Source organism: Panthera tigris, chromosome F3 (assembly GCF_018350195.1).
Source record: "Panthera tigris isolate Pti1 chromosome F3, P.tigris_Pti1_mat1.1, whole genome shotgun sequence".
Classification (NCBI taxonomy): Eukaryota; Metazoa; Chordata; class Mammalia; order Carnivora; family Felidae; genus Panthera; species Panthera tigris.
In genome coordinates, this window is record NC_056678.1 from 35,212,497 (window position 1) to 35,233,923 (window position 21,427).

The 21,427-nt window shown below is 40.9% G+C and overlaps 1 protein-coding gene and 1 long non-coding RNA gene across 4 annotated transcripts in view; one reads left to right on the top strand and one right to left on the bottom strand.

Moving 5' to 3' along the window:
* The first annotated feature begins 47 nt into the window (after window positions 1-47).
* Window positions 48-20,880, top strand: LOC122230422. 3 transcript variants are annotated; one of them, XR_006214199.1, is made up of 4 exons: window positions 48-672; window positions 1,469-1,576; window positions 19,492-19,657; window positions 19,828-20,880. It is a non-coding gene; the product is annotated as an uncharacterized LOC122230422 (long non-coding RNA). The 3 variants fall into 3 exon arrangements; XR_006214200.1 differs by lacking the exons at window positions 19,492-19,657; window positions 19,828-20,880 and adding an exon at window positions 8,662-8,875 and having other exon boundaries at window positions 62-672; XR_006214198.1 differs by lacking the exons at window positions 19,492-19,657; window positions 19,828-20,880 and adding an exon at window positions 6,657-7,372 and having other exon boundaries at window positions 69-672.
* Window positions 5,713-21,427, bottom strand: part of CR1L (complement C3b/C4b receptor 1 like) — a 66,994-nt gene continuing 51,279 nt past the window's right edge. The window contains exons 15-19 of the mRNA XM_015543785.2: window positions 19,123-19,308; window positions 15,591-15,614; window positions 14,746-14,821; window positions 9,790-9,891; window positions 5,713-6,151 (exon numbers count right to left, since the gene is read on the bottom strand). Of these exons, the coding sequence (XP_015399271.2) occupies window positions 6,139-6,151; window positions 9,790-9,891; window positions 14,746-14,821; window positions 15,591-15,614; window positions 19,123-19,308 (401 nt within the window). The 3' untranslated portion in view covers window positions 5,713-6,138. The remainder of the gene's footprint in view (window positions 6,152-9,789; window positions 9,892-14,745; window positions 14,822-15,590; window positions 15,615-19,122; window positions 19,309-21,427) is intronic.

The following is a 21,427-nucleotide window of genomic DNA, read 5'->3' on the forward strand; positions in this document are numbered from 1 at the left end:
TGCTTGGGCGGAAGTGCCTGGACTTCCAGTCAGTGTGGGCGGGGCCGGCAGGCGGCTGGAGGCGGGGCCTGCGAGCGGGGCCTGTTAGACTGGGGTCTCCCCACCCGGTGGGCAGCCGCCTGCGTCCACTACCGCGGGCGCCCTGCGGCGCCCCCGTCTGCTCACCTACGCGAGGCCCCCGGCGGCTTGCGGGACTCGGCCGGCTCCCCGCCGCATCTGGAAGGGTCGAAAAGAAACGAGAGCTGGGGGGGTCATCCTTTCCGCTCCTTTCCGGAGCGGAAAAGCGCCTCGCCCTGAAAATACAAACCCAGAGCCCAGGCAGCGGGTCGTCGTGGGGCCAGCACCCCTCGGGGCTCCGGTCGTGTCCTGAGGCACTCGGGACTGTCCGGACCCCCTGGGCCCTTGTTTCAAGAGTTGGCAGTGATCGGGCATATTTAGGGACAATACTTGTGATTTCCGGGGCTCAGCACCTGCTCTTGGATCTTCTCAAGGCCTGCTAGATTTCAGAATCTCAAAGGTTTGGCCACTGCACTCCCAACCCCTAAGGAAAGGATAGGAGATGAATTATTAAAGGACACCGGGCCATTAGCATATCGGGCCTCACCTCTCTGGGGCCCTTGCCCTTGAGCAACTGAATGTTTTATTGAAGAGGAAAAAATATGCACGAAAAAGGTAAGGACAAGGGAGTATTAATTGCCAATCTCCTGGAGATAACTCAAAGCCTTTATTGTCGGGATGTGAGGAATTGATAAGAGAGAGCTTTTCTGGGGAAACAATCTCTCGGTGGAAAGTCAAGCGAAAAATGAAGAATGAGCCAGATCTATTTGTAGCGTTGTGATTAAACCTGTATGACTAGTAAGAGGAGAAGTAACATGACCTTTATTAAAAGAGCACACAAAAGGAGGTGACATTTTCTTCCTATTAGCTGGCAAAGAAGGATAAATGTCAACCAGCGTGAGTAAATGTATCGGGCGGCCAACACCCTCAAACTTTTGGCTTTCAACCAGCGTGAGTAAATGTATCGGGGGGCCAACACCCTCAAACTTTTGGCTTTCAAGTTAACTTGTCCATATATTAAGTTTTCAAATGGACATGACTTTTAAACCACTAGTTGTTCCATTTAGGGTTCATGCCAAAGAAATCGTCAGAGCTGTGATCAAAGATGTATAATTTAGGGGGGGAAAATAAATCCTAAGTGTCTAGCAAAAGTAGAAGGCAGTTTTGATAGGTGGCTTTACGGTATGAATGTCTAGGCAGCAAGCAGTGTAAAAAAAAAATCCATGTTAAAAATATGATACCTATGTAAGTGGAAAAAGCAGATTCCAGATCAGTATGTGCCTTTTGGTATTCTTTTATTAAAACGAAAGTAGTATATTGATACATGTAAATAGAGATTAGTTGGACATATACCAAAATTAACTAATACTTGAGAGGATTATGGATATTTCATTTTCTTTGTGCTTTTCAGTTTTCTGTTACGGTCTTACATTACATTTGGAATCAGTAAAGAAAAAAAACCCAACTGCTATTGTTTTCACGAATGGTACTGATGAAACCTGCACCACAAAGAGTCAAGGTATGAGACGATGGGAAGGACATGTAAGCTCTCTGCATAAACTTCAGTTTCATATTCTGGAATTACAGAAATCTCTCTCTATTTTTAAAATTCTGTACCCAAAATGCACTGAAGACATTCTGGGTTGGACAAACCGTAGAATTTCCTCTTCCCAGACCAAAACATTATTTTCAATTCTGGGGGCAGCCTGTAGGCCACAAAATTGTGGATTGTTGTATAAAATCAACACCTTACCTACTATCTTGGAGTATAAAAACGAGACACTCCATGATGACACTTAATTGAAGGAGGTATATATAATTAAGGAGACACTGGAAACTCAAATGAGGGAGAATTATCATTTCTGGAAATTCTTAGAATTGTTAAGAGTGATAGGACAGAAATGTTTTTCAGCTCAATGTTGACATTATTTCTGCAAACAGACAATCTATTTCTTACTCTTTGCAACCATCTGTACACAACGATATATGTCAGTTGTATCTCAGTAAAGCTGAAAAAAACTTCCACATTTATTTCTAGGCTTGGAAGTCACATTTTCTCATGAAAAAATTTAAAAGATGTGGAACGGTATATGGCTAGTGTTTGGTTTCTTAGTGTCATACACTAGATTAGATTCAAGACTTGGGGTTTTGCTGGAACTTTCAATCAGTCAAGTTTCTATGCCTGGCGTTCATCAAACCACTCTTAATATAATTGAGTACTTTCACATTGATTAATTAATTTTCAAATGACCCAATTAAGGCTCCCTTTGAAAGGTTCTGAGCCCCATTCCCTCTTGTTCTGGACAAGCTCCATGAGACAGGGACAGAGTTCTCTTGCTGTAGCTTCAGTGCTGAGACAGTTCTGTGTCTGTAAGGTGTATAATAAAAACCTATATATACTGAATGAAATAAATGGGGGTTGCTGTCTCGTGCATCTAACATGCCTCTGCCAATTCTCCGCCACCATGGGTTTACCAAATGCCGGGGAAGCTCTGAGAGATTTTGTTGTAAGAATTTTAAGATACTGGGAGCAAAGTGGGGTTTGCCTCTAAAAGGAACGAGCTACAACTGTGTGCACACAAACCGTTCCTGGATCGGGCACTGCAAGCTGTGTTACGAAGCAGAGCTGCTGTCTGTCCCTTAGCCTTGAGATCGTTTTAGTGACTTGGTTCAAAGGGAGAGTGTCGACAGTGAACTCCTTGAAGCCCTGACGGGAATGGCACTCAAGAGTCCAGGCTTTGAGTGAAGCAGGGGAGTAAACACTCATGGTTTCTGCCGCTCCCCCTGGAGATTCTGTCACACTGCTGAAGTGCAGGAGAGGAGAGCACGGAGAACATGCCTGTGCGTAGACCAGGTCTGGAGCTACGTGCTACATCTCCTTTCAGACTGTGTGAAGGCCAGTGGGGAGGAGGTAGGTGTGTGAGGCTGTCATTAAACACAGGCCAACTTCTGGAAAATAAATGGTCATGTTGGATGATCCCTGGCCTCCTAAATTAGTCTGTTTGCATCGCGCTTATCAGAGGTCGGGCTAGCAGCAGGAATGGGCCTGTGAGTGCTCTCAGGAGAGGCTTTCCGCTGCCATGGTGAATTACACACGAGGCGTTTGTGAAAACCCGAAAGAGGATGGCTAAACAGGATGGTTCAACCATCTTGCTGATGTTGGCCCTGGGGGCTGTGCCACCGCCCTTTGTATCTGGTAAACACCTGCCATTCAGTTGACCTTCTTATTTAGCTCTTACCAGCGAGGGCATTCCTGTGGTAAGCCATTACCTGCCCCGGGATTCTAAAACAATCAAGTGCAGAAAGGAAGGCATTTCTTAGAAGGAACACATACTCATTTTGTTTCCTCTTGGCTTGTGAAGGTTTAAAATGTAAATATATTACAAACCATAGTCCACAAGTAGATTTAGAAAGGAAAATCTTTTATCCCTTTCGTATTATAATGATGGAGACAGAACATTTTATTTAAACGTCATAGATTTAAACTAACGTACACCTCACACTTCCATGTACACAAAAGGCAAATGAGAAAAAAGAGAATATTAGCACTAGGAATAACTTTGGAGACCAGCTGGACTAGCCCCTGCTTTTCAGAAGGAAAATGTAAGGCCAGAGGTTAACACAATTGCTCAAGAATACAAATAAAGTTTGTATTTTTAAATTTTTAAACTTGAAATTCAGTATTTTACCCATAGTTAGTATATACAGTATTTCCCTTATATAAATGTTGTACAGGTAAAAAAATTCTCATGAATTTCTTGAAATTAAATGTCCCAGGCATCAGATAGTTGTTAACCACAATACTCACAGACCTACTTCATTCTGGGTGGAAAAAAAGGAATTTACATTTTTTTCATGTGATAGGGAATTTTGATTCGAAAACAGCCCAGTCCCCAACAACTATTTTCTAGCCCTCCTTTAAAATGTACTTCTTCAGGGGTGCCTGGGTGGCTTAGTCAGTTAAGCGGCCGACTCTAGCTCAGGTCATGATCTCTCGGTACGTGAGTTCAAGCTCCGGGTCGGGCTCTGTGGTGACAGCTCAGAGCCTGGAGCCTGTTTCAGGTTCTGTGTCTCCCTCTCTCTGACCATCCCCTGTTCATGCTCTGTCTCTCCCTGTCTCAAAAATAAATAAAACGTTAAAAATTTTTTTTAAAAAATGTACTCTTCAGAAGCTTAAGATGTAATAGATTTCCCTATGTTCCAGCTAAGCAAAGCCATTTAGGATCTTTTTATATATTCATAGGTCACTTCCCTTTCTTCTTTTGGTGACCTGGCTGTATATCTTTTGCCCTTTTGCAGGGAGGGGGAATGGAGAGGGATGGTTTTTGAATTTTTAACTCTAAATATGCCTGTTTCCCCTGTCCATGATATAAGCTGTAATTTTTTCTTCTGGTTTGTCAGTTGACTTTGCTTATTCTGTTTTTCCCTACCTTCCATGATTTTAAAGAAAACCTCAAGGGGCGCCTGGGTGGCGCAGTCGGTTGAGCGTCCGACTTCAGCCAGGTCACGATCTCGCAGTCCGTGAGTTCGAGCCCCGCGTCGGGCTCTGGGCTGATGGCTCGGAGCCTGGAGCCTGTTTCCGATTCTGTGTCTCCCTCTCTCTCTGCCCCTCCCCCGTTCATGCTCTGTCTCTCTCTGTCCCCAAAATAAATTAAAAAAACGTTGAAAAAAAAAAATTAAAAAAAAAAAAATAATAAAACCTCAAGTTGATGTTCGGCTCACTCTTTATATTTATCAAGGTCAATTTGGCAGAATACACTCTAAAAGTAACTTAAAACCCAGGATTACACGGTAGATAGCAGTAGTCATATGCGAATCTATTGTTAAATATCCAGGAAGATTCTGATATTTTCTAGATTATTAGCATGACCCATAATATCACACCAGATAATTTTTGATCCGTAAGTATGTGGACTAGTTAAGGACTCCAAGACCACTTATTTATATATTAATTTTTTAACTTCTTTTAAAAAAAATTTTTTTTTTTACCGTTTATTCATTTTTGAGAGACAGAGAGAGACAGAGCATGAGCAGGGAAGGGGCAGAGAGAGGGGGAGACACAGAATCTGAAGCAGGCTCCAGGCTCTGAGCTGTCAGCACAGAGCCCAATGCGGGGCTCGAACTCCCGAACTGTGAGATCATGACCTGAGCCGAAGTCGGACACTCAACCGACTGAGCCACCTAGGAGCCCCAATTTTTTAACTTCTTAAAGTCATAGTTTCTTAGTTTATTTAGTGTATTCTGAATCCATACAAAAGTAAGCCACTTGCTTTTATAATAAAATTATTCTTTTATTTAAAATAGTTATGTTTTTGTAAAGAATAGAGTAAAAGTGCTTTTGAAAATCAACTTAGGAATATCCAAAACTCATTGTTTCAGATATTTCTCTTGAAAACCTCTTCTCCAGAATCATTTAATGTTTTTTTAATAAACAGAAAATATTCTTTTTTCTAAGGAAAGTAAAAACTGATATAGCTATATTTTACTCAGATCTAATAGGAGGAGATTTTGCTCTATAACAGAAAACCTAACTATTTAAGTAAGACTTATGTATAAAGAAACATACATGAAGGAAGGTTAGCAAAAAATCAAAGGTTAGCAGAAAAATCAAAATATTACCAGTGGTTATCACAGAGTAGTATAATTCTATGTGACTTGTTTTTCACATCGTCCCTCTCGATTTTCAAATTCTCGTTAATGAGCCCATTCCATAGTATGGACATTTGAAAATAAGAAAGGAAAATACAAACTGGTAAACCAAGATCCTAGGCAACACCTTTGTCCTTTAAGTAAGTGAGGCTATTTATATAGCCCAAGGGCAGTCTTTTCCCCTAAATGGATGGTGTGTGCTTTGAGCACAAGGACAGAAGGTGAAGGAGTGACAGTAATCCAAACTAAGAGGAGGGAGCTTTTCCTAGATTCTGGAGGCACTTCGGCATCTTCAAGTGCACATGCTTGCATCTCTGTGAGGTCACTTCCAGTTGGGATTTTATGCGTTTCACATCTTATTCTGTTGAAATGAATCGCTTCCTTCCCGACCAACATTTTACTTCGAGGTGTTCTCCAGCTTTATATACTTTGTCAAGGAAGGACACTGAAATAACAGGATATTTTTATTCAGATGACAGCATGGCTGAAATGAATTACCCAGAACTTACTGCTAATAATCATGATGACAGTATTACACCAATTATGAGTTCAGAAGAAGTGTTTATTGCCTTCTTTAGCGGTTGCTGTGCAGGGCACACATTGCATAAGCTGAGACACTTAATAGATAAGAGAGAGATTAATGAATAAGCTGACCTTTCCCCGTTGCTGCTTTTATCAAAGGAAAAATGTTTCTCAGTGTTGGGCAACTAAATAAAAAGAGCCTCATTCCAGAAACAGAGGTTCCTCATAACACACCAAATGTTTCTGAGTGTCTTCTGAGCCATGTTGTGGCAGGGGAAAGCAAACAGGAGCTGGTAGTTTGGAGGAGGGCCAGCCTCAGAGAACAGGTCCTCATCCCCCAATACCGTCAAGACTGAAAGAAATTATTGTATGGTCCGTGATGTCCAAATGCTTCCCTGCCCATGCTGAAGCCTCTCCTCTTCCTCAAGGCCGGGAAGACTGTCCTTCCGCCAGCGGACAGATCCCTGTTGAGGCCCATCGGCTCACCGGACACCCCGCTATTACTGCCGCCTGATCCCCCATCATTGTTCCCTTTCTACCTCGTGACACGTGCCAACGCTTGGTACCTGCGTCATCTTTGAACATTCTCACGTCCTTCGGCATGCAGCTGTGTCTTTGGAGTCTGCCTCTTGCCCTGTATCACCCTCTGCCCTTGCACTTGGCTCGAGTGCACGGGTCCTAAGCTTGATACAGACACTAACTCACTCCTTGTCTGCCATATGTGGCCACAGATGATCAACCTCGCTCCTGTGGAGCACTGTGGCCAAAATCCCAATCTTGAAAAAGAGACTTGTGACAAATTCATTTCAGACTTCCTGTATTATTATTAAAACGGTGGTCAACAGTCAGTCTACACAATTTGAGATGCACCTTGATATAAAAAAATGTGTCCAAAAAGTTGAGGATAGATGAAATTTTGATAAATGTATTCTCAACTGTTTAGTGTACACTTCTCATTTTAGTAAGTCTGTACTTAGAATTTGGGGAAATTAACTTACTCATAAGTTAATTTAGCATGGGAAAGAAAACACATAAGTACAATATTGGTAGATTACAAGTGACAAATGTTTGAAGAATGAATGAGCAAGCGAATGAATGCATTGGTGTTACTGGGCAAAAACAATAAATGAAATATTGGATACTATGGCATATAAGCGTATATACAGTTTTTAATGATAAAAGGATGGTGGTTATTTGGTAGAAACCACACCAGGAATAATGTTATACAGTCAATATAATCTCAGTGTATAACCCTGTAAATGTGAAGAAGCTTAAGAGTACTAGCTACTGGATGAAGGCTATTATAGGTCATTTTTATATACTTGATATTTTCTGTATTTTCTACCTTTTCAATAAGCACATATTACTATTAAAAGACACTATTTTAAAAATGGTATAGGCACTAAGTTCTATGAGTGCCAAAGAAAGACATTACTTTGGACCACAGCACATTGGGAGGGCTTCTTGGGTGAGTGAATTCTGAGTGGAGTAATGCAGATAGGATTGGAAGGAAAATGGTAAAGCGTTTAGGTGGGTAACCGGCCAGGATTGAGGAGATATCAAATGATATTTTAAGTATAATTCTGTATTATTTTTGAATGGACTTTCGTAAAGACAACCATTGCCCTCACAGTGGGCAGTTACTTTGTGTGTTTACAGTGGGTGGCAATCCGGCTAGGGATGAATCAGTCTGGCCCAGCTTTTCCATCATAGTAAAGGACAAGCAGTACATCACCCCAAGAGCCTCGGAGGCATAATGTAAAGTATTCCTGAAAGCATAGTATTATCTGTCTTATTTTATCTTAAAATCTGCATTATTTGACTTCTGTTCCTATACCTATGTATTTGTGTTAAGATATAAATAATGCTCTTTTCATTTCAAACTACTGGGATCACAGTAGGAAAAAAAAACACTCTCTTAGGAAATCATGCCATTCCTGTCTCATGACTTCTATATCCTACTGATACACTAGTCAAGCTTCTCTAAGTATATGCTCTTTTGAGAAGAATCAGGCTGATGGTTATTATAGCTTCAAAAAGTTAATTACTAATACTGAGTTTTTAAAAAGCAATGCACATTTCATTTGCTTCCATAAACAGTCATGAAAAACAAACTGTTCAGCAAAAGCAAGGTGAGTACAAGCCAGAAAATAAACGTAGGGATTCGCAAATTTCTATTTAGGAGAAAGCTGACCATACCCGATATATTTGTTTAAACGATTTGAATTGCCTATGTCTTGATTATAAAATGCCTCTCTGACCCCTTGCCTTTTCCTGTGGCCACTTCTACTGTCCGATGTTGAATTTAAGATTTGGGACATGTGTGCAGATATAAAATGCCAAGTTTAGATAAGTGCACATTGATATATGGGAAAGAGGACAGAAAGGAAATTGACGAAAACACATGATACTTTTTGCTTCTGCTTTCTACAGGAGTGCCAATCCCCTTTATGGCATTTTCGTGCTGGTGTTTCAGACACCCAAGAATCTGAATAAAAATTTTAGGATACTTAGGCACAGCCAGAGGAAGCAAGGACTGGGTGAATTGCTCTGTATGGTAAAGAAAAATGGAATTTTGAATTTACGACAAGACCAAGAGTCAAAATGAGGTACCCTGAGAACACATTAAAGATTTTAACAAAACTGATGAGTGTCTAATGTGAGAGTGGCCTAGGAAAAGACTGGAAAGCCAAGGCTTACAGGGAAACTAAACAGTGAGAAAACCCTGATCATATGATAGAGTTCAGGGTTTGGCATTTTTCTTCTGAAGGACCAGATAGTAAGTCTTGGTCTGTGTGGCTTCTACTCAATTCTGCTGTTAGAGCATGAAAGCAGCCATAAATAGGCTAACAGTGGGGGAGGCTGGGTTCCAATACCTATATTTACAAAACAGTCACTTTTTAGTCCATTGATTTCTAATATTCACTTCTACGTGTGTGCCACTTCGGCACACATAATTTGGTAATTTCCCTTTTCACCCCGGTCCTGTAGCAAACAGCTAAACAGTGAGCACCCAACAGCTACGGTAGTAGGCTGGTACTTTGACTAGGTGGCATGCGGGGATGAGGTGTGGTGACAAGCCCCTGTTGGGGAGGACAGGAAACAGGAAGGAGAGAGCAGTCCTAGGAGACCTGGTGAGGCAGAGAATTCAGTGGGAGTCAGAAAGCAGGGGGAGGTAAATGCGAAGTCTCCACAGGATCCCCAGGTGATCCTGCACATTTAAGGGAAGGGGGAGCCAGGGGGACACCCAAGTGCCAAATGCTTGCGTTCCACAAGAAAACGAAAGCTTGCTTCTTCTCGAAGGTTTATAGCACCAGCGCACAAAAATACAGGAATGCTTTGAGAAAACAGTGCCCGGAGCACAGCGCTGACAGCCATCACCCAACTCCCTGGAAACAAGAATCTAAGAAAACAACAACCAAGGCATTTCCAGTTCCTGAAGAACTTTCTATCTCCGGTGGTCCCAGGGATCCAGCCAGAGCAACATCTTAGGCACATCCTGTTCTCACTTTCGCTCTGAGTTACTGACAACATTATGAATTCAATATGTACATTAGGTACCTGCTGTTCTCCTGATTTGTTTGCACAGTTTGAGGACTTACACCGCTGTCTTCTTGAGGATGTAAATGGATACTCTCCTTACATTTTTCATCTGTAGTTTTGCTAATTGGCAGAGGGAGAAAAATAAGACAAATAATTTTATACACATCAGTCTTGGAAGAAAGTAGTCAGTGGCTTTCATTTTGAAATTGAGGGCATAACTTGCCTCATGTTTCTGAAATCTTTGCATGATATGTAAGAGGAAAACAACCAAATCCCACTTCTCAAGACTAAATAGCTCAGAGTAGGAAATAAAACTAAAACCATCCTGTACGTTGCCAGGAGACTGAATTGCTGATACACAAGTGTCCATGCCTTCAAAGGACATTTGCTTCCAAAGTCATTTTGACTGGTAAATACTGTTTACCACCAGGTGGTGACATTTAGGCTTCACAAGGGCAACAGCTTTGCACAACAATCTTACACAAGGCTTCCTTCTTCCGCTACAGCGAAGATAGAAGTTCTGTTTTGTGTACAGTTAACACCCACAGTTTGGAAAGCAGCAGTTGTCGGAGGCATTTGAGGACTAGGGTAAATCCAAGCATTTAAGCACTTTTATTTTTTTTTAATTTTTTGAAATGTTAGTGGGGGAGGGGCAGAGAGAGAGGGACACACAGAATCGGAAGCAGGCTCCAGGTTCTGAGCTGTCAGCACAGAGCCTGACTCCGGGCTTGAAGCCATGATCATGACCTGAGCCGAAGTTCACTGCTCAACCAACCGAGCCAGCCAGGAACCCCTAAGCACTTTTAAATGTCAATAACAATCACATGTAAATAACAATAGCTCACACTTTCTGACATTCATCCTAACTGAGGCACCATGTTAAGTGAGGTAGGAGCTATTATTGTCCCCACATTACAGACAAGGAAAATAAAGTTTAGAGAAGATGAGTGCCTTGCTGAGGGTTTCATAGCTAGTACGTGGGTGTGACATGGCTCCTAATGATTGCAAAGCCCATCATCTTACCTGGGATGCTACTCTGCCTCTTTGGCAGTTGTTTAAGCACTTCATTTTACATAAACGAAATGGTAAATGGTACAATACCAGTACCCTTAGAGGTCAAATATGTGTTGGTATTAGGGACTTAAGGATCGAAGCGCAGAGTTAACTCACTCCACTGCCCCCCAGTACTTCCTCATTGCTCAGTTCGTCTTTACCCTTTGGTGGAAATTAGAATGAGGGTGTCCCTGAGACAAAGAGGAAGACTGAGTCAGAAGCCAAAGTGTTCCCAGAATGAGGAAGGACAAACTTGAGATCCACGCCTGAGGAAGAGTAGAGGGTTGTACTGACAGGTGTTATGGGCGTCCACGGAGCAATGACTAAGTGGTTAGCCGAGGAATGGCGTAAAAGCAGTCTTGGGTGAGTGGTACGTGGGGTGTGAGAAAATACAACCTTAATATACGTTGAATGAATACCTATCCAGTTGATTGATGGTGGTTATGAGATAACAGAAAATATATATTGTTTTCTTCCCTCAGTCCTTGGCATGGATATCTGAAGCCCGTGTATAATTTTAAGAGCACTAGGATGATCTCTTGTTTTAATATTTATTTTTTGACTCCATCTCTGACACAGTTCTCCTAAAATCCTTGTGAAGTCCTAAGTGGTAAGAGCACTAGGAGAATCTTTTTTTCAAATGAGGTGACTCTGGCTGTGCTCCTGGATGGCTCCCGGATAGCTCATTGGTCACTAGAATGATGAAACTGTGATCAGAAGGTTGGAATTTCAGCCCCATCCCCTACCCTCCAGAGAGGGGAGAGAGGCTGGAAATGGAATTAATAATTGATCATGCCTACATCAACAAACTTCCGTAAAATCTCAAGAGGTATGGGGTTCAGAGAGCTTCCTAGCATGTGAATGTATCCATGTTTGGGGAATGTGATGCACCCCAGCTCCGTAGGGACAGAAGCTCCTGTGCTTGGGACCCTTCCAGACCACACCCTATGTCTTTCCTCAGCTGGCTGTTCATTGTATTCTTTCTCATATCCCTTAATAAACGGATAAATATAAGTAAATGCTTCCCTGAGTTCTATGAGCCACTTTAGCAAATACATCAAACTCAAGGAGGGATTCCCGGGAACTCAGATTTATAGCCCATCTGTCAGAAGCACAGATGACAACTTGTACTTGAGATTGACATGTGAAGTGGGGTGGGAATAGTCTTGCAGAACTGAGACCCGAAGCTGTGCGATCTGACATTATCTCCAGGTAGACAGTTTAAGAATTGAATTAAGTTAAATTGTAGGACACACAGCTGGTGTCACAGAATTGTTTGGTATGGGGCGGGGGGGGGAAAAAACCCCGCACATTTAGTGACCAGAAGTCAAAAGTGAAGTGGTCTGTGCAAGCAGTGAAGGGGACCCACAGGAGGAAAGACAGATTTTTGTAATATTGTGGTTAATGTGAACATAGGAAAACACAGGGAGCCTTTGCACAGAGGGGCTTTAATAGTTTTGTCACACTAAGCATTAAGCCAACAAAGACCTTAAAGTGCTGTCTCACTATGGACAAGAAGGCTGTTTGTAGAGAAAAGGAAATAGATCAGCAGCAGAAACAAAAGGCAAGGATAAACGGGCTCTGAATGGACAAGTGTAACAGCATTACTCCTCAGTGATCAAGCGCATGACTTACCTTGTTAACATTTGTCGCAAGTATTTAATAAATACACAGTGAAATGCCAACTGTGCAGATAACAGCATTTTTCACTAGTGAAATATCAGGCCAGTGAGGTTTTATAATCACAAAATGAACAATTTCAATTTTTAAACATGCAGTCACTCAAAATGAGTAAGCAGACTTTTATTCACACCTTACAAACAACCTTTACATTTAGCCTGAGATTAAGCAGGAGAAAGTTGAACCCGTGGTTACTTTTCATTGCCCAGTTAAGCATCTGAAAACAAAATATTTCCAGTGAACACGCATTTATCAAACATGATCATCCCAATGAACTTGACAATGAATAGTGACCCAAACCAAACTGTAATTTACTCTGGTCTACATGATCTTCAGAGCCTAAAAGGACCTATTTAGTAACGATTTTAAAAAGTCACAGAACTTTAAGTCTGCATGAATGGACTTCCCTAAGTTTTCAGCAAACCTAATAAAGGCTAATGAAGGGCTTCATAAGGACGGAGGCCCTGACAGAAATATTATAATTATCCTATAGTATAATAACTGAGAATAAAAAGGAAGAGATTGCATACTATTCTCTAGGAGAATAATGTACTCTTAATGTACCAGAGTCCCTAAAAAAAAAAAATCCAATAAAGCAGATGGGAAATATTGAAAGAAAAACGGAATTATTCCTGTTTTGTGCTGTATGCTGTACTGGATGATACAGAATCAGATTCAGAAATGAGCAGCTGAAATTTTTACCTGAGAGCCAAATGGGTTCAGGATTCTAAGATCATCAGGCTGAAGCCCTACCCCTGAACAACTTCCTGCTGGTACGATTTTAAGCAAGCCACTGAATGTCTCTGCAAACTCAGAGCCTTCTGCTTTGGGATAACACCGTTTTTGGGCTTCCCTACCTCACAGGGTTGCTTTGAGGAAGAAACAAGACAATAAATGGTAAAGTATTTTGTAAACAAATATATTAGCTGTTACAACTCTTCATGAATCTTAACTACTAATGCAAGGAAAAGTAAAAAAAAATCATTAAAATTATTTTTAAACTAGACTTGCTGTTATCATTTTGTGACGTATACAAATACCAACTCATTATGTTGCACACCTGAGACCAATATAATGTTATATGTCAATTATACCTCAGTTAAAAAGAAATCACTTAGGGGCGCCTGCGTGGCTCAGTGCGTTAAGCCTCCGACTTCAGCTCAGGGCGTGATCTTAACGATTCGTGGGTTCGAGCCTCACGTCGGGCTCTGTGTTGACAGCTCAGAGCCTGGAGCCTGCTTTGGAGGCTCCGTCTCCAAAGAGACATGCTCTGTCTCTCAAAAATATGTATACAAAACAAAAACAAAAGAAATCACCTAAAAAATGATTTTGAGTAGCTACAGGTGGTCCCTGCTCATAAAATGTTCATCGTCTAGGGAGGGGACTGAGGAGACAAGAGCTAATTTAATAGAGCATGGGAAGGCCCAATGCAGGGCAGAGAGAGGAAACACATGACCCTCTGCTTTTTAAAAAGTTTACATTGGATTGGCATCCTCTGTAAATTATCAACATTTCAGTTTCTGTAAAGCTTGTTTGAGAGACTCTTTGCTTAGAACGTTTACCGCAGAAAACTGTTCACTTAAAGTTATAAACTTTCTCATAGATCTAGGATTTGCTCATCAAGCTTATAACATTGATCTCATTGACTTTGACGCAGTGATTTTGTTAGAAATAAATAGTACAAAAGCTGTATGCGTTCTTTTCCCAGTCAAAATGTTTATTTAGATCTTAATCTTTGCAAAGGTTTTGCAAGGTTAAAAAGTAAATGGTGTTTATAAAAGTTTGGGTTTTTTTTGAATACTCCAAAGCAAGTCTCACTTCTTCCATACTGGCAGCCTGTGATGGCAACCAGTGGGTCACATTCTCTAACTTCTAGTGCCTTGATGAGGGCTGTGTATAGAGGTCTGAGTCTGGAATGTTTCGGCAAAACTGGGATACCAACTGTCTCACTCATCTTTGGAAAAATTCCTTCTGTTTTCCCTTTTGCAAAATTTGAGTCCTTAAAATCCTAAGCTTTTTAAAAACATATTATTATATATATTTCTTTTAGTGTGAATACTTATCTATCCACAGTGTGCCTCAGGGCCTTCTTGACGATTATTACATCTGTTTATATAGTAGTGGTGGGGTATTTTTTTTTTTAATTTTTTTTTTTTGAGGTTTTCTTTTTTATTCCTCTTGGCTTCCAAGAGGAGGCAAGGACACTTACAACCTTTTTCTAGTGAGTTTGGTTGTACTTACCCTTGTTTGTGCTTTATAATTATCCAACCGGCCACGATGATGGGTAAAAGAAAGAAGATCGTGCCAAAGAAAATGCCTAGGCAGTAAAACAGAGTCATTGAGTGCATGGCAAATAGAACCCATGGGTCTTAAACAATATCTAGTCCTGCTAGAGGCTGCCAGTGAGTTTTTTATAAACTATAAATTCTGCCTTTAAGAAACCCCTCACACAGGCTTAGCTTGAAGATTTTCCCTCTGCTCCTGGTTTGATCTGGCGCATTAGTCTTCCTGCCCCAGGGTCACAGACGAGGGGTGAGCAGAGCAGTGCGTCACCTTTGGTCCAAAGCAGCCTTTCATCAAGGAGCCGAGAACCGCCCGGGAGCTCCTGGCTGTGGCACCCGGGGCCCCGCACTCGTGTCTTATGTCAGGCACAGGCTACGACTCCACTGATCCCTACAGGCAAAGTCTCACCAAACCACTCCTCTTGCACAGGCAGGTCACAGAAATGGCTAAGAAAATTGATCTTTGTGGCTTCTAATCTGCGCAAGCGGGCATGACTGCCACCCTGAAGAATCTTCCCGGGTTGTAAACCAAAGGGGACGTTGTGTTCTCCAGCCCCGTTAAAATAGGAAGGATGACGATTATTCATTTGTAATGATTCAAAGACGGTGTAGAACCTTCGACAGAGGACACTCACTCACTCTGTGCCTGTGAAGATACCATGGCCTGAATGTAGACTCTTTTCCTTCTGACTGAAATTGTAACGTTACAGATTTTGATCTCTCCTTATACATCTCACCCATTGTAAGTGAGTACTTACTGTGGAACGTGCTAGAGCTCCTCAGCAAACCCTTCACAGAACTTACCAGCTATGAGAGCATCATGTGTGCCTAAAGGGAAGACAGAAGCCAGGACGACATCAGTCTGGTACACAGGGTGATCAAACAGGAGCTCTCAGCCAGTGAAAATTCATCTGATATTTTTCAGCACACAGTCTAACGTTTTTCTGATATAAAAAGCCATTGGTTTCCCTCACACGACCTCATTTTATCTTGTGCACTCAGCAAAGTATGTTTTTATTTCTTTTTAACTTAACATTTTAGCATAAAAGTAACATAATTACAGCAGAGAGTTCTAAAACAGTACAAAAGAAAAATATCACACCTGGTCCCACTACCCTGAAATTTTTTGTTCTTGGTAAGATTGTCCAAAAATTGTGGGGTACATTTATCCAGCTCCTAAGCAGACTATGCTTGCCTAATGGTACCTTTTTTCCACATTCAGCTCTAAAAAGCTATTTCTGGAAGTTATGATTTCATAACTCTGGTTAAGTCTTCAGGGACCAGAGGGCCTTTAATTCGATCTTACTTTTTAGGACTAATTCTACTTCTATCTCTTTTTTACCTTGTTCTAAAAAGAATAATAGGAGAATGATAGAAGAGGGTACAAGTCCTTGCAGTCAATTTGGCTTGGTTAAAAATCAGTTTTATTACTAAATAGCCATATATTTGCCATGTTAGTTGATTTCTCTGTGTCTCATTTATCTTATCTGTATATTGGGGTTCACAGTACATCTAACTCATAACATCATTCATTCAGTAAATATTTATGGAGCACATATTATGAGCTATTTAGTTCTGGGTACTGGGGACACAGAAGTGAAATAAAGAGCAAAAATCTCTGCCCTCATGGAGGTTTTATACATCTATATTCCTATATCTCTCTATCTCTCTATCTATAGTCATATATTTCCCCCAATTTAATATTAAAAACCAAAAAAATTAAAAAAAAAAAAAAGGGGGCGCCTGGGTGGCTCAGTCGGTTAAGCGTCCGACTTTGGCTCAGGTCATGATCTCACGGTCCGTGGGTTCAAGCCCCGCGTCGGGCTCTGTGCTGACAGCTCAGAGCCTGGAGCCTGTTTCAGATTCTGTGTCTCCCTCTCTCTGACCCTCCCCTGTTCATGCTCTGTCTCTCTCTGTCTCAAAAAATAAATATATGTTAAAAAAAAATTAAAAAAAAAATATTAAAAACCACTTAATGGGACAAACTTTTTATTACTTTAGGCATAATCATTAATTAACTTGCTCAAGATTTCATAGAATTAAAAGAACAAATGTAAAGGACTCAGAGAAGTGCTTGTCATAAAGGTATTAATAAATAGATATTAGTTCTTGTTTACTGTTCATAATGTATATGTATTTTTTCTTCATCACAAATGTAATAGTATCCAAATAATGTACAAACATGTGAAGGAAAAATAAGAGTCCCTGTAATATTCTCCTGTACTGTTAAGAATTTGGGGGGGGGGGGCCTGGGTGGCTCAGTCAGTTAAGCATCTGACTTCGGCTCAGGTCATGATCTCACGGTTCGTGAGTTCGAGCCCCGCGTCAGGCTCTGTGCTGACAGCTCAGAGCCTGGAGCCTGCTTTGGATTCTGTGTCTCCCTCTCTCTCTGCCCCTGCCCTGCTCAAACTCTGTCTCTGTCTCTCAAGAAGTGAATAAACATTAAAAAAAAAAAAAAGGCTCAATGTATTTGGTGGACTTTTCTTCCTAGGGCATCTATGAAATGAATTCTCAGGATGTAATAAGCCAAAAACTGGTTATAATCAGTATTCATCCAGGAAGCATCAAGTGATTTCTTTGTTTCTTTCTTCTTTGTTTCTTTCTTTTTTTTTTCTTTGCCAAATTTTCTCTAGACAACAAAATCACTTTGGTTGAGAAGCACTGTTGTTTTTTGGTTTCTGTTTTTTTTTTTTAATATCCTGAAATGTTTTGGTACGTTCTTTCCTGGGACATTTTCCCATGCATCTAAGTTTTTACGTGGTTCTAGACTCTCTATATGCATCTAATATTTGAACGATGGAATCAACTTTTGCAATCCTCACAACCATCACTATTGCTAATTTGCACGATAACATATTAGCTCTTCGTTATATTGAACATATTTCTCATCTGGCTAATGTCACCCATTTACTTTTCAACGTACGTAAATTCTAAGTCAAATTTGTTGACCTTTCATGATTTCCTCCATCTTATCAACAGGCTCAAGCTGTTGGCCTTCTTCTAGCTGTTTCATAAACATTCTTTTTTTATGGTTTACCTTGGCTTTTCCATATTCGCGTTGAAAACTTCTCTTTATTCAATCTGGTGTTTATTGTAAGATAAAAAGAAAGGGTCTAAATTTTCTTCCATGCTACCTCGAGTATCTGACCATCTCTTCCTTTCCCATGGGTTGATGTTCGTTATTAAATTTTACTTATAACTTTTCTTTTTAGTAATCGTTATTTTATTAATATCTGTTTTGTTCCACTTACAAAAAATAAGTTTATTTTTGTGCTAGCATAAAGTGATTTATGTAATGTGGTTTTATATTTTGTTTTGATATCTGGTAGGGCTGGTTCCTCAATTATGTGAATTTTCTCTCACAGCCACCTCTTCAGGATACTCTAAAGGCATCCAGTCAGTTCCATGGTGAGATTTTTGCCAAAGAAGTGAATATAATTTAACATGAAGGGAGGGTCAAGTTTACAATTTGGAAATATTACTGAGTCAGCTTAATTAACGTGTTTAAGGGATTAACTAGAAAAAAATAGATCCTGAACAATCTTAGTATTCAATCATGTATTATAAAAAAGAGTTCTAAGCATTGTGGAGGGCAGCCTAGCACTAATTGAGACTGTTGAAATAAATGATTTTTTTTGTTACCTGTTTCTTCTGCCCAACAAATATTGTAATAAATCCTCTTTAAAAAAAAAGGTACAAGAATTATGGAGGGCAGCCTAGCACTACTTTAGATTAAGGATGATTATGCATTGTTGACTTTGCTCATCAGCAACTTGCTGTGTACGAGTTTGGGGTTTAGGATTTTCTATCTTACATCATTCTCTGTTTGCCAGCAGAGGGCTACTCGTCTACTGAGCTCAAGGATACATGATTTCTAAACTGCTCTAGTCAACTCTACCAGCTTAAAATCCTGTAGCCTACACCAGTGAGCGAGGCTGACCATCTGGTCTCTGCAACTTGGAAAGTGCTCCCTCACTCATGTTGAAATATTCTTGAAGGTCTACTTTACCACTGATGTGCTCCCTCTGACTCTTAAGGCCCACAGGCTACGAAATCATTTCCATGCCATGCAATCAGTGGTAGAGTAATATAGACAAAAAAGGGTCAGAGGGGGTCCTGAGGAGAGTTGAATGGGTTGAGCACTGTGAGAAGAGCAAGGCTTGCTTTACTTTCATTGCCAAGGGCTTTCTTGGAAGAATTAGGGGCTCTTCCACTGGACTCCTTCGTTCTTAGCAGGTGCCATGAACGTCACACCACATTCAATGACAGGATGGACGAGTGAATGAACAGTGACCATGACGAAGGAAGGACCTACATTTCTTGCAGGTGCACTTACTAGATGCACATATGGCCAGAGGAGGGTCCCACGTGTTATCTGCCTGGCACTGGCTCTGGGGACTACCTTTCAGAGTATACCCCTCTTCACACTCAAAAGTTACATTATCTCCATGGTGATAGACTTTTTTCATTTCCACGTCCTTCCGGATTCCATTCATATGCGCTGGGAGTCTACATTTTGCCTCTGAAAATAGAAAAATCAGAAGGAAATGGACATTTTACTAATTTTTAGTTCAAACTGCCATAATGCAAAAATCTATGACCCCCAAACTACCCTGCCTTCAGCAAAGATGAGTCATGTTTTCAATCAAGACCTATTGACACCTACCCAACACCGTACAATTTTAAATTCTCTTTCATTTCTTAGGTAAAGAAAGAGAATACGGAAGTTACTGCAGTCCGCTTTTAATTATTGACAACTCTGCAACTGTAAAGTGGTCGACAGGTTGGGAGTTATGATAACCATGTTCTAATCCTGGATCCGCTTGGGTCACACCGTAAGGAAAGAGGAATATCACATTAACTCTCTCTAGGTATACAACAAATACTGGTATTTTGCTTCTTGGTTAAATGCATGTTTCTGGCTCATTTCTATGCATAGAAGCTAGTAAATCGTGATTCTCAATTTAAAACATAATTTTAAAATTTAATTTATTTTATCTCATTTATCTTATCCTTTGTTTTGCTTTCTTTCTCTGCCCAGCTATTGATACCTCCTTCAACCAGCAAAGCCCGCTTTCCAGTTGTAATTGTCTCAAAACTAGGCGAAATTATTATTTTCAAAGAACCAACAAGGCGAAGTGGCATTTCCCAAAATATGGTCTGTTGTCTTCCTACATCAGAATATACTGATGGGTCTGTTAAAAATAGACCTCGAGATCCCACCTCAAAATGTCAGAATCAGAGTTCTTAGGAATGGAGCTTGAGACTGGAATCTTCTTAACTAGGTGCCTGGCTGATTTTGCTAATGCTAAATACGGAATGACCGCTATAAAGCACGTTTGATGAGGACAATTATTAAGACAAAACGAATTTCACTTGGAAGCAGCGGCCAAGAGGCTAGAATAGTACCCTTTTATATTCAGGAGAAGAAACTTCCCGGAGTCTTAATTTGAATGATCCGTCTTTGAAGTATTCTCTGAATCTTCATACTTCTCCATGTAACTAAAGCAAAGAGGGGTGAGCTTTCTTCCTGTTCCTGCAGAGGCGCAGGGACTCCACAGTTCGTGGAGAATAAATAGAGAAGAGCCACTTACCGTCTCTGTAGAGGATATTTTCTCTATCTCTAAAACCAGAGGTCGGCTAGACAAGAAGGACTTCTGAGACTTTTAGGTTGGGGAGAGCCCCATGATCCTGTGACCACCCCAGCAGCCATAGGACTAACTGCTCCTTAACGTTGGAAACACAGGCCTGTCTGAAGTCCCTCCTACCTCATCCCTGCCCTTCGCCTAGTTTACTACAAAGGAGACAAAGAGCAAACTGCTAACTTAAAGTTGTGCCAAGTCAAAAGAACCACATTTAATAGGAGACAGAATACAGTGCAGTGTTCCAAAGCATGGGCTGGGCAGTCACCCAGTCTTGGCACCCCCGTCTGGGAGCTGCCTATCGTCGACTGGTTACTGGGGCTCTCTATTTCCTCTTCTGTAAAATAGCAAGAATAATCCCATCTCATCAGATTCTTTTGGAGACTAACACAAATGACTTTTATAAAGACCTCGGTACCATGCTTAGTCACTGAATAATATTTTTAATTCCATATTTTGTGGGGTTTTTTTTATTTATTTTTTTTAACGTTTATTTATTTTTGAGACAGGGAGAGACAGCATGAACGGGGGAGGGTCAGAGAGAGAGGGAGACACAGAATCAGAAACAGGCTCCAGGCTCTGAGCTGTCAGCACAGAGCCTGATGCGGGGCTTGAACTCACGGACCACGAGATCATGACCTGAGCCGAAGTCGGATGCTTAACCGACTGAGCCACCCAGGCGCCCCAATTGTGGGTTTTTTTTTTTTTTAAAGAATATTGCCAACAAAAGATGTTTTGAGTCAGATGCCAGTTTCGCATAGACAGGAATAAAGGAAGTAAGTTTTGGCACTTGTTTTAAGGAAGAGATGAAACAGACATTTCACCTTTGGTCTTGGAAATTATAATGAGGACCCATATCCAGTAATTCCGGTAATTAATTGTTCTCAACCTTCCTCCACATTTCAGTTTTCCTCACAAGAAAGTGTGCTTCCAGCCTCCTCTCGAAGGTATTTATGAGGACCACTTGTAACTCCTCTGAGGTCTCTTAGAGCTGAGATA